Raw genomic sequence first — 12,015 nt, 5'->3', positions numbered from 1 at the left:
ACTATCTCGCGGTCCGTGAGTTCGAGCCCCGCGTTGGGCTCTGGGCTGATGGCTCAGAGCCTGGAGCCTGTTTCCGATTCTGTGTCTCCCTCTCTCTCTGCCCCTCCCCCGTTCATGCTCTGTCTCTCTCTGTCCCAAAAATAAATAAATGTTGAAAAAAAAAAATTAAAAAAAAAAAAAGGGAAGGATTTTGAAAGTTGAGAGGGCACACACTATTTAGTCCTGAAGTGTAAAAAATGCAGACCATACCTGAAACTAATATAACAGTGCAACATTGTATATCAACTATAATAAAAAAATGCAGACCAGAATAATATGGTACTCTAAATTATATATCATAGCAGCCAAATTAAAAATAGAGCCACGAGGAGCACCTGGATGGCTCAGTTGGTTAAGCGTCCGACTCTTGATTTTGGCTCAAGTCATGGTTTGTGGGATCGAGCCCTGCATTGGGCTATGCCCTGACAGCACAGAGCCTGCTTGGGATTTAATCCCTCCCTCTCTCTCTACTGCTCCCCTACTTACTCTCTCTCTCTCAAAAATAAACAAACATTTGAAAAAAAATAGAATGGGGTGCCTCAGTGGCTCAGTTGATTAAGCTCCAACTTTGGCTCAGGTCATGATCTCACGGTTCGTGAGTTTGAGCCCCATGTTGGGCTCTGTGCTGACAGCTCAGAGCCTGGAGACTGCTTCAGATTCTATGTCTCCCTATCTCTCTGACCCTCCCCCGCTCATGCTCTGTTTCTCTCTCTCAAAAGTGAACATTAAAAATAAATAAATAAATCCTATCAGATCTAACATCCCCTTAAAAAAGAAAAATAGAGCCACGAACTCATAGCTCCTGATTGTCCAAATAATTTTAAGAACATTTATTAAAAATGTGTATCATTTAAAGGTCAAGATCTATTATTAAATGACAATAGCAAATGAAAAAAATTATGATCCTATTTTTATTTTATAAAAATTATATTCAGACATAGAAGAGAGAGTGAAATAATATATAGCAAAATGGTGATGGTGATAGCTGTAAGTGGAGGAGTATGGGTCACTTCTACTTTGTGTACATGTGTGGTTTTCTGTTTTCCAAAATTTTGACAACAATGTATAATTCCAGAAAAAGGATTTTAAAAAATACGTCTGAGTATCGGCAAATCGCAAAAACAGAAATCTAAGCCCAAAAAAAGAAACAGACAATAAAGATGCAATTAAAGAGGGGTTAGCAAAAGGTGTTCTGCTTTTCCTCCATGAAGCCCATTTCCTCAACAGAGACAGTAACCTTACAGGGTAATTGAGAAAATTAAGTAAGTTACTGTCTATACTTTGTGCCTGGTTCTGGGAACTGGGACATAGATCTCAACAATTTATATCTTATTTAACTGCTCCTTCTACACTGTAGGTAGAAATGAATTCTATTCCCTCTTCCTTCTGCTTATATGCCTTTTCTAGGAACTTCAATTCAACCATTTTGAGTTTAAAGGAGTACATCACAAATCACCTTCCCTTCCAACTCTTGCTAGGTCATAAACAGATTGAATGTTAAGGTGTCAAGTGGGAACTACTCCTTGAGAATGAGCAGGGGTTAAAACATTGCCAAGGGACTCTTGCCTAGATGGGGCAGGGGTTCAGTGTAGAGGGCCTCACAAATAGAAATGATCCATTTGTGACAGGGTCACGAAGGGACACAGTTGGTGGTCTGTCACATCATACCAGCAGGCTTAATAAAGTATTGGGACAGAATAGGAACCAACATTAACCGAGAACTTACTACTTATAAGTCACTGTGCAAGACATTGCATATATGTCTATTTAACTAAAATTAATTTATAAGTAAAAGATGCAAAGAATAAAAATATAAAATATAAACATAACTTAAAATTAGTGAAGAGTCTAAGGTGCCTGGGTGGCTCAGTTGGTTAAGTGTCAGACTTCGGCTCCAGTCATGATCTCATAGCTCATGTACTGAGAGTTCAGAGCCTGGAGTCTGCTTCAGATTCTGTCTCCCTCTCTCTCTGCCCCTCCCCCCTGCCTGTGCTCTGTTTCTCTAAAATGAATAAACGTTAAAAAAATTTTTTTTTAAGTTAGTGAAGAGTCTTCATGAAGGAAAGAGTCCAGAAACAACAACTAAAAGCACTCAGTAAGGTTTCCTGAGTTTACTAGAATGGACACTCCATTGGTGGTCAGCACAATGAATATGTGTACATGAGTGTGTGTGCTGTATGTATGTGTGTGTATCCTAAAGAATAGGGTAGGTCACAGAAACCTCTGGGGGCCGGTTACAAGAAAGGAAAGAAAAGCATATGGAGCCATTCTGAGCAGGAGAAATGGTCATGGAACTCTACGTGAGACTACTCCTCAGAACACTCACAATCTCTCGTTCTGCCTCTGCCTTGTAATCCCACCTCATTCCCCATTGTCTTCCACAAGATATAGCTAGACTACCTACTGTAATTACTCACTGTACAGTTTAAAACACAGTAACAGAGTTCAGAACTATTCTAGAATTTGCTATCATGTGAGCTTTGTTTCTCTCAAATGAAGAACCAGTTAATACTACTTAATATTGTATTATGTCCTCAACACCTTCCACACAAAATGACATTCTCAGACTTACTCGTGGACAGCATACACAAAGAGTGCATCTGTAAAGATGACAGAAAATCTCTGGAAAAGTAAGGTTCTCGAGCTGGAATAGTTCAGATTACGGACATTCAGCATCTCTTGATCAAAATATTTGGCAACATGTGACAGGGCATACTCAAACCACGCAAAAAAAGGCGGATAATCCAAGGTCCATTCTGAAGTTGCCTGTAAAAATCAAAAAATAGAACATATCCTAAATAACTGAATAAACAAAGTGGGTGTAAAGACTGAAAATCCTCACTCTCCAGTCTTTAAAAAAGCACATGAAATAAAATTGCATTCAAAATATGACCTGGGGTGCCTGGCTGGCTCAGTTGGAAGAGCATGCGACTCTTGATTTTGGGATTGTGAGTTCAAGTCCCACAATGAGTACAGAGATTAAAAAAAAAAAAAAAACTTTAAATAAATGATTAAATTATAGAGTAATTTCTATGTAAGACTGAGCAGACCACCAAAACCTGGTTCCTAAGTTATTTAATAATGGTCTTCAATTTTCCTTAAATAGAATTAACTATATTTCAAAGAAAATTAATGAAACTTGCAATAATAACCTTGGTTCTGACATGGTGCTACTCATCTAAATATAAAAAGGGAGCTATGGTATAACAAATGATTCACTAGCTTGGGTTCAAGTTCTGTCTCAGAGACTCAACTTCTCTATTCGTAAAATGAGTTATTGTGAGGGTTAATTGATATACTACATATGAAACACAGTTATGAATGACAAAAGATAACACAAATGCTATTTATCTTTTGTTCTTATAGGTTATCAGATACTGAGATTAAGAGAGCAAAAGTCACTCCTTGACATTTCTGTATTCTGAACCTTTAGTAAGTGCCTGATATATTAAGTATGAAAAAATCATTAGTTAAATAAATAAGCAATCACTAATGAGTAAATGAAAATACAGATCATATGAAATAGTATATGAAATATATAACTTCAGGATATTATGTTTTGTTAGATTACTCTAAGTCTCCATTTCCTCACCCAAACAACAGGGATGTACCTACCTCATTACTGCATTAAATTTTACATACGCATTTCAAATACTATTTACATAGTATTGAACCAGAAACAAAGTGTCCGTAAATATTATTTATCATTTAAAAAATTATTGCTATCACCATAGGATGTCCCTAAAACTAAACTCAGACCTTGCACCTCTAAGAGCTCAGATGGTAATAATAATCTCCCTACTCTGTATTTGTTGCTCTTTTCAATGGGAAATTCCTCTCCTTCTGGAATTGCACTGAAGGTTCACTGGGTACTAACTGGGTGCTCATAGGGACTACTATTTAGGGTCGCTCTGTGGTATAAAATGAGGTGAGAGAGACTCTGATAAACTACTTGTTAGCTCTTTGTTCATGGTAAGGCTAAATGACAACTTTGGGTCCAGATAAGAAGTAGCTTGTTTCCTCCCCCTGCAGGTACCAGCATGTAGAAAGCCTCAGATCTGAGGCAAACCCAGAGGCTGTATGTCTTAAGCACTCAGGCTATGAACCCACCCATTAAATTCTCTATGAAAAGTTCCTTCCCTAATTCCAAGTTTCCAATGGGGAGTGTAAACAAATGAGCTATTAAATTGGAGAAAGAAAAGTTAGAAATTCTATTTTTTAATTTCATCTTGTTTAATGTCTACTTTTAATAGTATATTAATAAGGCAGTACTTTTATAATTTATAAATAAACTCACATGGAGTAGTAAATGATCAAAATGTTTTCTTGCGGGGTATCTGGGTGACTCAGTAGGTTAAGCGTCCAGCTCTTGATTTCAGCTCAGGTCATGATCTCACGGTTTGTGAGTTGGAGACCTGCATCGGGCTCTGCATAGTGCAGAAGCTACTTGGGATTCTCTCTCTCTCCCTCTCCCTCTGCCCCTCCCTGTATGTGCTTGGTCTCTCAAAATAAATAAACTTAAAAATTTTTTTTTATTTTAATGTTTTCTTGCTAGGGTATAGATATTTAAGAAACAAATTTAGAAATTACTCCTCCATTTAATTCCAGGAAAGTCAACATCAACTTTAACATCTGCAGTTCCCAGCTACAGTTTCTATGTCAGAGTTCACTCTACCCTGAAAGAGCCATTTACTCTACAGAAGTGTAAAAGGTTTTGTCCTACTTTACCTTATTTGGAACATTACTTTAAATAAAATGGGAACTAGGAAAAGCATTGAAAAAAACTGGGAGGGACAGGTGCTGCCTGGGAGATGGCCATTTTTCCAAAATAAAATGTCCCTGTCGTTTCTTTGCTATTCCCAATTCCATACCACTCAGAGGCTCTCTACATGCTGCTCCTATTCCCCACACAAAGACTTTCCAAATCTAGCTCAGAAGGTTCTCTGGACCTCAAGGATTTCCATCTGGGCCATTTTCTTACCTCAACAGTTTTTGGGAAGCCAGTTAGGCTATTAGCTATCATTTCCTCCCAAGTAAACAGTTCCATCACTTAACTAATATTTGGCAGAAGTGGAACTAAAATCTGGGGCTTCTGACTCCAAATCCATTAGCTCAGTAAGCTAGTACAACAGAGCTGTAGAGAGCAAGATGGAGTCACTCATGTCAAGCAGTGACTCATGTCAAGTAGTGTGGTAAGCAGCCAAGGGCGTTGCAACTAAGACCATATATCATGAAACCAGAACATGCTGACAACTCCCAGAACTGATAACCAGCAGAACCAGAAGAAGCCTGCAAAGACCCACTGACCCTTTCACTGTATTCAACGTCTGGAGAGTCTGACAGTTTGCTGCAAAAGTCCTCCCTTTTTAAAGGAGCTTAATCAGTCTTGGGTCTTTGCAGGCTTCTTCTGGTTCTGCTGGTTATCAGTTCTAGGAGTTGTCAGCCTGTGCTGGTTTCATGATATCTGGTCTTAGGTGCAACGCCCTTGGCTGCTTACCACACTGCTTAATATGAGCAACTCTATCTTGCTCTCAAGAAGAGCTATTTCTTCAGATATAGAAACATCTAACTTCATGGCGCCTGGGTGGCTCAGTTGGTTAATCATCTGACTCTTGATTTCAACTCAGGTCATGATCTTAGGGTTTGAGAGTTTGAGACCCATGTTGGGCTCTTCACTGATGGCACTGGAGCCTGCTTGGGATTCTTTTTCCTTCTCTCTGCCCCTCTCCCACTCACGTGTGTGCATGCGCATGCTCTCTATCTCTCAAAATAAACCAATAAACTTTAAAGAAAAAAAAAGAAATATCCAACTTCTTCATATGAAGATTCAAAACAACTGTGTTCATTCCACAAGTATTTACTGTGGGTCTCTTTGGTGTCTTTCCCAACCAGTCGACCAATCAATTTAAGCTGAAGCCAGAGCAGAAAGGTAGGTTTGAAGTCACAGTTAGGTAGTCCACTGCTCACATGTTCACTCTCCTTACCATGTCAGAGAGACCCTTCCAGACCTGACCTCATGTGCCTCTCCAGCCTTATCCCCTACTGTGAGGTTCTTGTCTCATATAGTCAAGCCTTGCCCACAACTGAGTTTTGCTCCTTATTGGCTCTTGTGGTTATTTTTGAGCAGAGCAGGAGGAACAAAGACGTATACCATTACAAGAATACTTTTTTTTCCCTTTAGTAAGCTCTATGTCCAATGTGGGGCTTGAACTCACAACCCTGAAATCAAGAGCTGCATGCTCTACTGACTGAGCCAGCCAGGTACCACAAGAGTATCTTTTATATAAGACTCTTTTATCTAAAATAAATTGATAAAGAAGACAGCTTTGGCCTAAATAGTGTTCTAGGAATCCTAAGCTTACAGACAGTGGTGAAGGTTATAGGAACAAATGAGAGAACATCCAGAAAGAGTTACAGAATTGAAATTCTGTACCACAAAGAGAACCCTAGAGAGTACCAGCTGTTTAAAGGATGTACAGATGAGGAAAAGTTAACAAAGGAGACAAAGAAGGGATGGTCAGAGAGAAAAGGAAGACAGGGGGCTGCCTTCTTATTTAAGGGTCAATATGAATAATGCTAATTCTTAATAACTCTTAATGTTTACTGAGCACTTCTGTTCCAAGCACTGTGCTAAGTATTATAAGCATCATATTCATTTCACTCTAATACTTATTATCATTTAATAGTTAGGGATGATGAGGCTTTGAGAGGTCAAGCAGTTTGCCCAGTCACTCAGCATGGGTGTTAGCTAGCAGAACTGAAAGTCACAGAGAAGTGGTCTGGAATCACAGCCGCAAACTCTTGACCGCTAGGCCACACAAAATGTCTTCTAATGGATATGTATATGTGCAAACTGAACTATCTTATACTAAAGCAATTACTTAAAGATCCTTAGCATTCCTATCAAATACTTATAATGTTATTATGTGAGAAGAACTCGGTCCCTTAGGTCAATTGTTCTTAAGCTTTTTTGGTACAAAGGACTATTCTGATCTGACAACAAACAAACAAACAAACAAACAAACCCAAAAAGCAACAATGAATTAAGAGAAAACTTTGCAGATTGTCTTAAAAAAACCTCCCTGCAGCAGAGTGCTATTTTTGATCAAGACACTTCTGAAATGTCATATGCAACTTAGTAATTCATACCAGAAATAAAAATAGAAGAGAATGGTTTGTATATTATCAGAAACCTATATATCACATTTGATTATTTCTTTTTTCATAAATAGTGGGGATGGGCAGGATCTTAGAAATAATCCATTCCTAATCTTTATGTGCCAGATGAGAAACTAAGGCTCAGAGAAATGAAATATATTTTCCATGTTGTGACAGAGCCAGGCCTGGAATCTAATTATTCCTCTTTCCCAGTCCCAAATTCTTTCAAAAGGGGTGTGGCAAATATTATAATTTCTAATTTATTGTTTGGGAAACTCATTTTGAAGTACAGGGATTCCCTAATAGTGTCAGAGGACAGAAATGAGGAAAAAGTACAATTTTTATAAAGATTAATTAGAGCTATAATCACATGGAAAACTTCTGATATCAGTAAGGCTTATATGATTTCACACATCACTGTAAAAGACAATCCACCAAAAAAGTGAAAATTTAAACTTACCTCATAATACCACTGTGATACTGGCAAACTGTGAGTGATAGCAAGCCAGTTTCGGTGTACTTCAAAATCTGTGGAATGGCTATTCAAAGTAATCAGATGAGTAAAATGAGATTTTGTTACGTTTATCAATTTCACATTTCTAAAATTATGCTTTTAAATGGACTAACACTCCTATACAGCCACAGTTCATGATCCTCTAAAAACACAAACAGGCATTACATAATCCTGAGACACCTCACTTATCTGAAGGCCAGACCTCCTTCTGGAAAAGTTGGGGATCTACAAGTAAGTGAAAAGGTTCTTGGAGTTATCTAAAGGGCTGGGCAAAATCCCATACTCTTTCTTAAGGGAGGTCCTCTGGCTATTGCTCAGAGGACACTTACTCTTGTTCACAAAGAATTCTAACAATATTCATTATCTGGAAAATGCTTCACACACCAGTTAGAACTTCAAGGATGAGTAGGAGTTCACCAGATGGAGAAGGTGAGAAAAGGCCCCTGCCCTGCCTTTCCCATGTCTCCTAATTCCTCACTATGTGTAAATATAGTCAAGAATCTCTCCTGCAGGGAAAGAAACATTTTATCTTCTACCCTTCTAAGTTCTGTAGCTGGTCTAAGAATTAAACTGACATAAGACAAATTTAACAGGAGAAAAAAAAAAGCCAATTTTAATAATATATGTATATATGGGAGCCCGAAAAGAGATGAGAAAGTCATGAGGCTTAAACGGTGGCCAAATGATTAAGGCTTATATACCACCCTGAACTAAGGACAGGGATAGGAGCCTGGGGCTTCAAATGGGGAGAAGGAATTCAAGTGAGAAGATGTTTGGTGCACAAAGGTCACCCTGCCAGCAGATAAGTCTCTCAGGTGGAAAAGTGATCTCTGGTAACAGCTCTCTTTCTGGTACAGGCCCCCTTTCTCACATAAATTTTCCTTATAAAAAGGAAAAACTTACAAATCTTATTAAAAGGGTAACTTCTACTGTTTTCAGAGCTTCTCCTGTATCTGCAGTTTCTCCAAATAATCAGCCCCAAATAATCCTTATGGCAAAGAGACATATTTTGGGGTTGCATATTCTGTGCCTTTCTCCCCTCTTTAGAATAATTTTCTTTTCCCATTTGTCTACTGCAGTATTTCCCTTCCATGTCTTGAACAGCACCTGATATACAGACGGGCTCAACACATTCCTGTGGAGTTGACCACTCATCATCAAAGTCAACGAGTTCCACAGCAAAACCTGATTAACACTTTCCAATGTTTTATACAACCTTTCCAGTGTCAGCTATCTCCTGAGTTTCCTAGCCAACTTTCATGGCTTTCCATTCCAATATTCATCAGGTAAACGCTGATGATCCCCTATGTTCAGTTCTTGGTCCTCTTTTTATGCAACTTATTCTACTCTGGACAATCTTATTCATTCTTATTGCTTCCATTATTAACGGTATAATGATGACTTCCAAACCACAGTACAAGTTTGATCTCTTTCCTGAGTTCTAGAGATAGGTATCTCCAAATTCCTGCTGACAATGTCCCCTTAATTTCCTATGGATTCCTCAAAATCACAATTCAAAATTGATCTAGCATTTTAATTTCTAAGTATATTCAGTAGTCAACAGAAATACATTTACATATGTTTATCAAAAGACATGTACTGGGCGTGGTCTTCAGGCCTCCAATTACATGTCCATTCCTGAGACTTTCCTTGACACCCAATCTAAGTAAGTCTCCCTAGTTAGTCCCCTTATAGAATCCCATTCTTTTCCCTTATAACACTTTTTTTTTAATGGATTCATCTGTTTAATATAGAGATATAACACTGTGTCAATACTAGGCACCATAAAATGTAAACACAATTACTGTCATAAACCTGGAAAGAACCTTTAAGGATTCAAAGTGGCTTTGGTTAGTTACCATTTGCATATAGTGCAGAGAAAGGTCTTCATGTTATTAGCAGTATGTACACAAGAGGTCCAAATTATGAGACAGATAAAAAAGTTGTGTTCTTTAAACACTGTTAAACTAAGTTTTGTAGTAACAGCCAGGTTTATCTTCCTTTCACTAACCATGTTCCCTGTTCAGCACATCATAACAAGAGCACAGTGAAGTGAATGACGAAATAAAAGAATTTTGATACACTTGAACACAATACATTCTATTTATATGATTAAACATTTGATCATACAGTACTTTCCTACAGGATTACTGGCTAATTTTCTTCATAACACTGAACACAAATGTAGTTGTGTAATTACATATTTACTTTGATTTGTTGCTGGAACTGTTATCCTACTAAACTATACCCTTTATAGGATTAGTGATCATATCCATTTTGTCCTCCCCTGTAGTACCTAGCCCAGTACATGGTATACAAAAAGCAGTTAACAGTTTGTTCACTATATTTACATTTATCCTGTAATACCGTAATGCTGTAGTCCTTCCCTCTCACATCCCAGGGTTTTGCAGTTGAGAAGCAGAACATTAACTACAACTATATATGCTCTTAATCCTGGACTAAGAGCAGTATTGAAAGTAACAACCCTGAAGTAACTAAAGCAAGAAACATTACTTTATATACACAGATCTACAGTTAAAAAAAAAAAAAAAAGAATTCCCTTTCACTCCGATTTGAAAGGAATTTCTTCATTTTAGAAAGATTTTTTTTCCAATTTGCTTTTAAAATGGAGATATGTTTCTTATTTATTTTCAGTTGCACAGAAAGTTCAACTGACCAACTCCTTTTTCTAAGTCCCTGTAAGTCATTTTGCTAAACCTACACACATTTCATTACTTATATAGTTACATAGACACATCAGTATAAATGCACACTCTATCCATACAGTTCATCCATACCCAGCAGGATATCACCAAGAACTTGAACCAAATGATATCAGTAAACCAAAACCTAAACTGGGAAGGGGTGGGGAGACCTGGAAGGAAGGGAGAAAAGGAATGAAAGGATAAATGATGGGATAAGAGTTAGGAAGGATGAACAGATGGTGGAAGCTAATATTGAGTACCCACAGTATACATATTACTTGGTGGATACTTCCTAACTGGTTTCCATGCTTTCAGCCTTGCCCCTCTATTTTTCAAATAGCAATCTAATCCTGTGTGATCTGGCCACTGTCCACCTCATCCTGTGCCATTCTCCTCCTCCCATCATGCTCTTTAGCAACAAGGGTCACTTTCTGTTCCCAGAATGCTCTTGAGGTTTTTTTTCCTACCACAGGGCATTTACACTCATTCTCTCCTATGCTTGAACTGATTTTTACATGGCTTATTCTCTTTCATCCTTCAAATTTTAACTCAAACATCACCTCCTAAAAGAGGGGTAAAGCCTTGACCTGTAGTCAATTTCTTTTATACATCCTATCACAATCTGAAACATTCGTTTTTGTCTGCCCCCACTAATCTATTGAGGGCAAGAATCGGAAATGTCTTTCTCACCACTGGATCTCTAGTGCCTAGCCCAGCAGACAACTGTTAAATATAGCCGAACGAATGGTGGAGGTGAGTGTTCTTAATCTGCATATTAAGGATGAAGACCCAAGGCTTAAAAACATTTAAGTCAGTCAGCGCCAAGCCTGAACCCAGCCATCCAGGGCTATGATCTAGTTCTCAGGTCAAGTAACAATCAATCGGCGGAGCGGGAAGCTTAGCAAAAGCATAGCGGAGCCTACATGAGCGTTCAAGTTCCCTCTCCTCCTCCCACCCACGGGCATCCTCGCTTCTCTCTCCCGCTTTGACCAACCGTGGTGCGGGTCCCTTACTATGTGGGGATGAGAAGGCATTTGAGGAGAGTCACCCCGAGCGCCAAAGCCGAAAACCAATTGCCACCACCCATCGCAATTCCGAGAGCGGCCATTACTGCAGCGCCCGGCGCTTTCAACCAACTGGATCCACATCCGGGCTCCCGCGCATGCGGGAAAGGCCGTCTGAGGCGGTGCCTAGGCCGCTGCGCGCATGCGCTCAGCCAGTCCGGCCGTGGGACTCTAGTGCTGTGTCATTTAAACCTCCCGCTAACTGTCCTTTCACCGCCCCGTCTCACTCCAGGGCTCGGCAGGGCGTGACAGTGTCTGCGCGGATTTCTTACGGCAGCAAGTTAAGTTGGCGACAAGTTAAGTTTCGTTAGCTGCTTCATACTTATCTTTAAATAGTTGCTGGGTGTCTGCTCTGGCGTTTCCTGCATTTTGCCTGGCAAAACCCGGCGTTGGGGCACCTAGGCGAGAGAGGACTGTATCTTGCACCGGAGACGTAGTGGAGGAGACAGCATTGTAACCCGAGAGTTGCTGTAGTCGAAAGCACCTGAGAATCCTGGAGGTGCCTAATGCAGGCACCTGAACAGAAGTGTCAGCT

The 12,015-nt window shown here is 39.3% G+C and overlaps 1 protein-coding gene across 2 annotated transcripts in view; it reads right to left on the bottom strand.

Annotated features, from left to right (window-relative positions):
• Positions 1-11,591, bottom strand: part of ALG8 (ALG8 alpha-1,3-glucosyltransferase) — a 29,289-nt gene extending 17,698 nt beyond the window's left edge. The window contains exons 1-3 of one of the 2 annotated variants that reach the window (XM_045483863.1): positions 11,430-11,591; positions 7,658-7,736; positions 2,612-2,805 (exon numbers count right to left, since the gene is read on the bottom strand). In XM_045483863.1, the coding sequence (XP_045339819.1) occupies positions 2,612-2,805; positions 7,658-7,736; positions 11,430-11,524 (368 nt within the window). In that variant the 5' untranslated portion in view covers positions 11,525-11,591. The remainder of the gene's footprint in view (positions 1-2,611; positions 2,806-7,657; positions 7,737-11,429) is intronic. The other variant, XM_045483865.1, reaches the window with a different exon arrangement.
• Between the last annotated feature and the right edge of the window lie 424 nt (positions 11,592-12,015).

This window comes from Leopardus geoffroyi, chromosome D1 (genome assembly GCF_018350155.1).
Source record: "Leopardus geoffroyi isolate Oge1 chromosome D1, O.geoffroyi_Oge1_pat1.0, whole genome shotgun sequence".
NCBI lineage: Eukaryota > Metazoa > Chordata > Mammalia > Carnivora > Felidae > Leopardus > Leopardus geoffroyi.
This window is presented reverse-complemented; position numbering and strand designations above follow the sequence as displayed.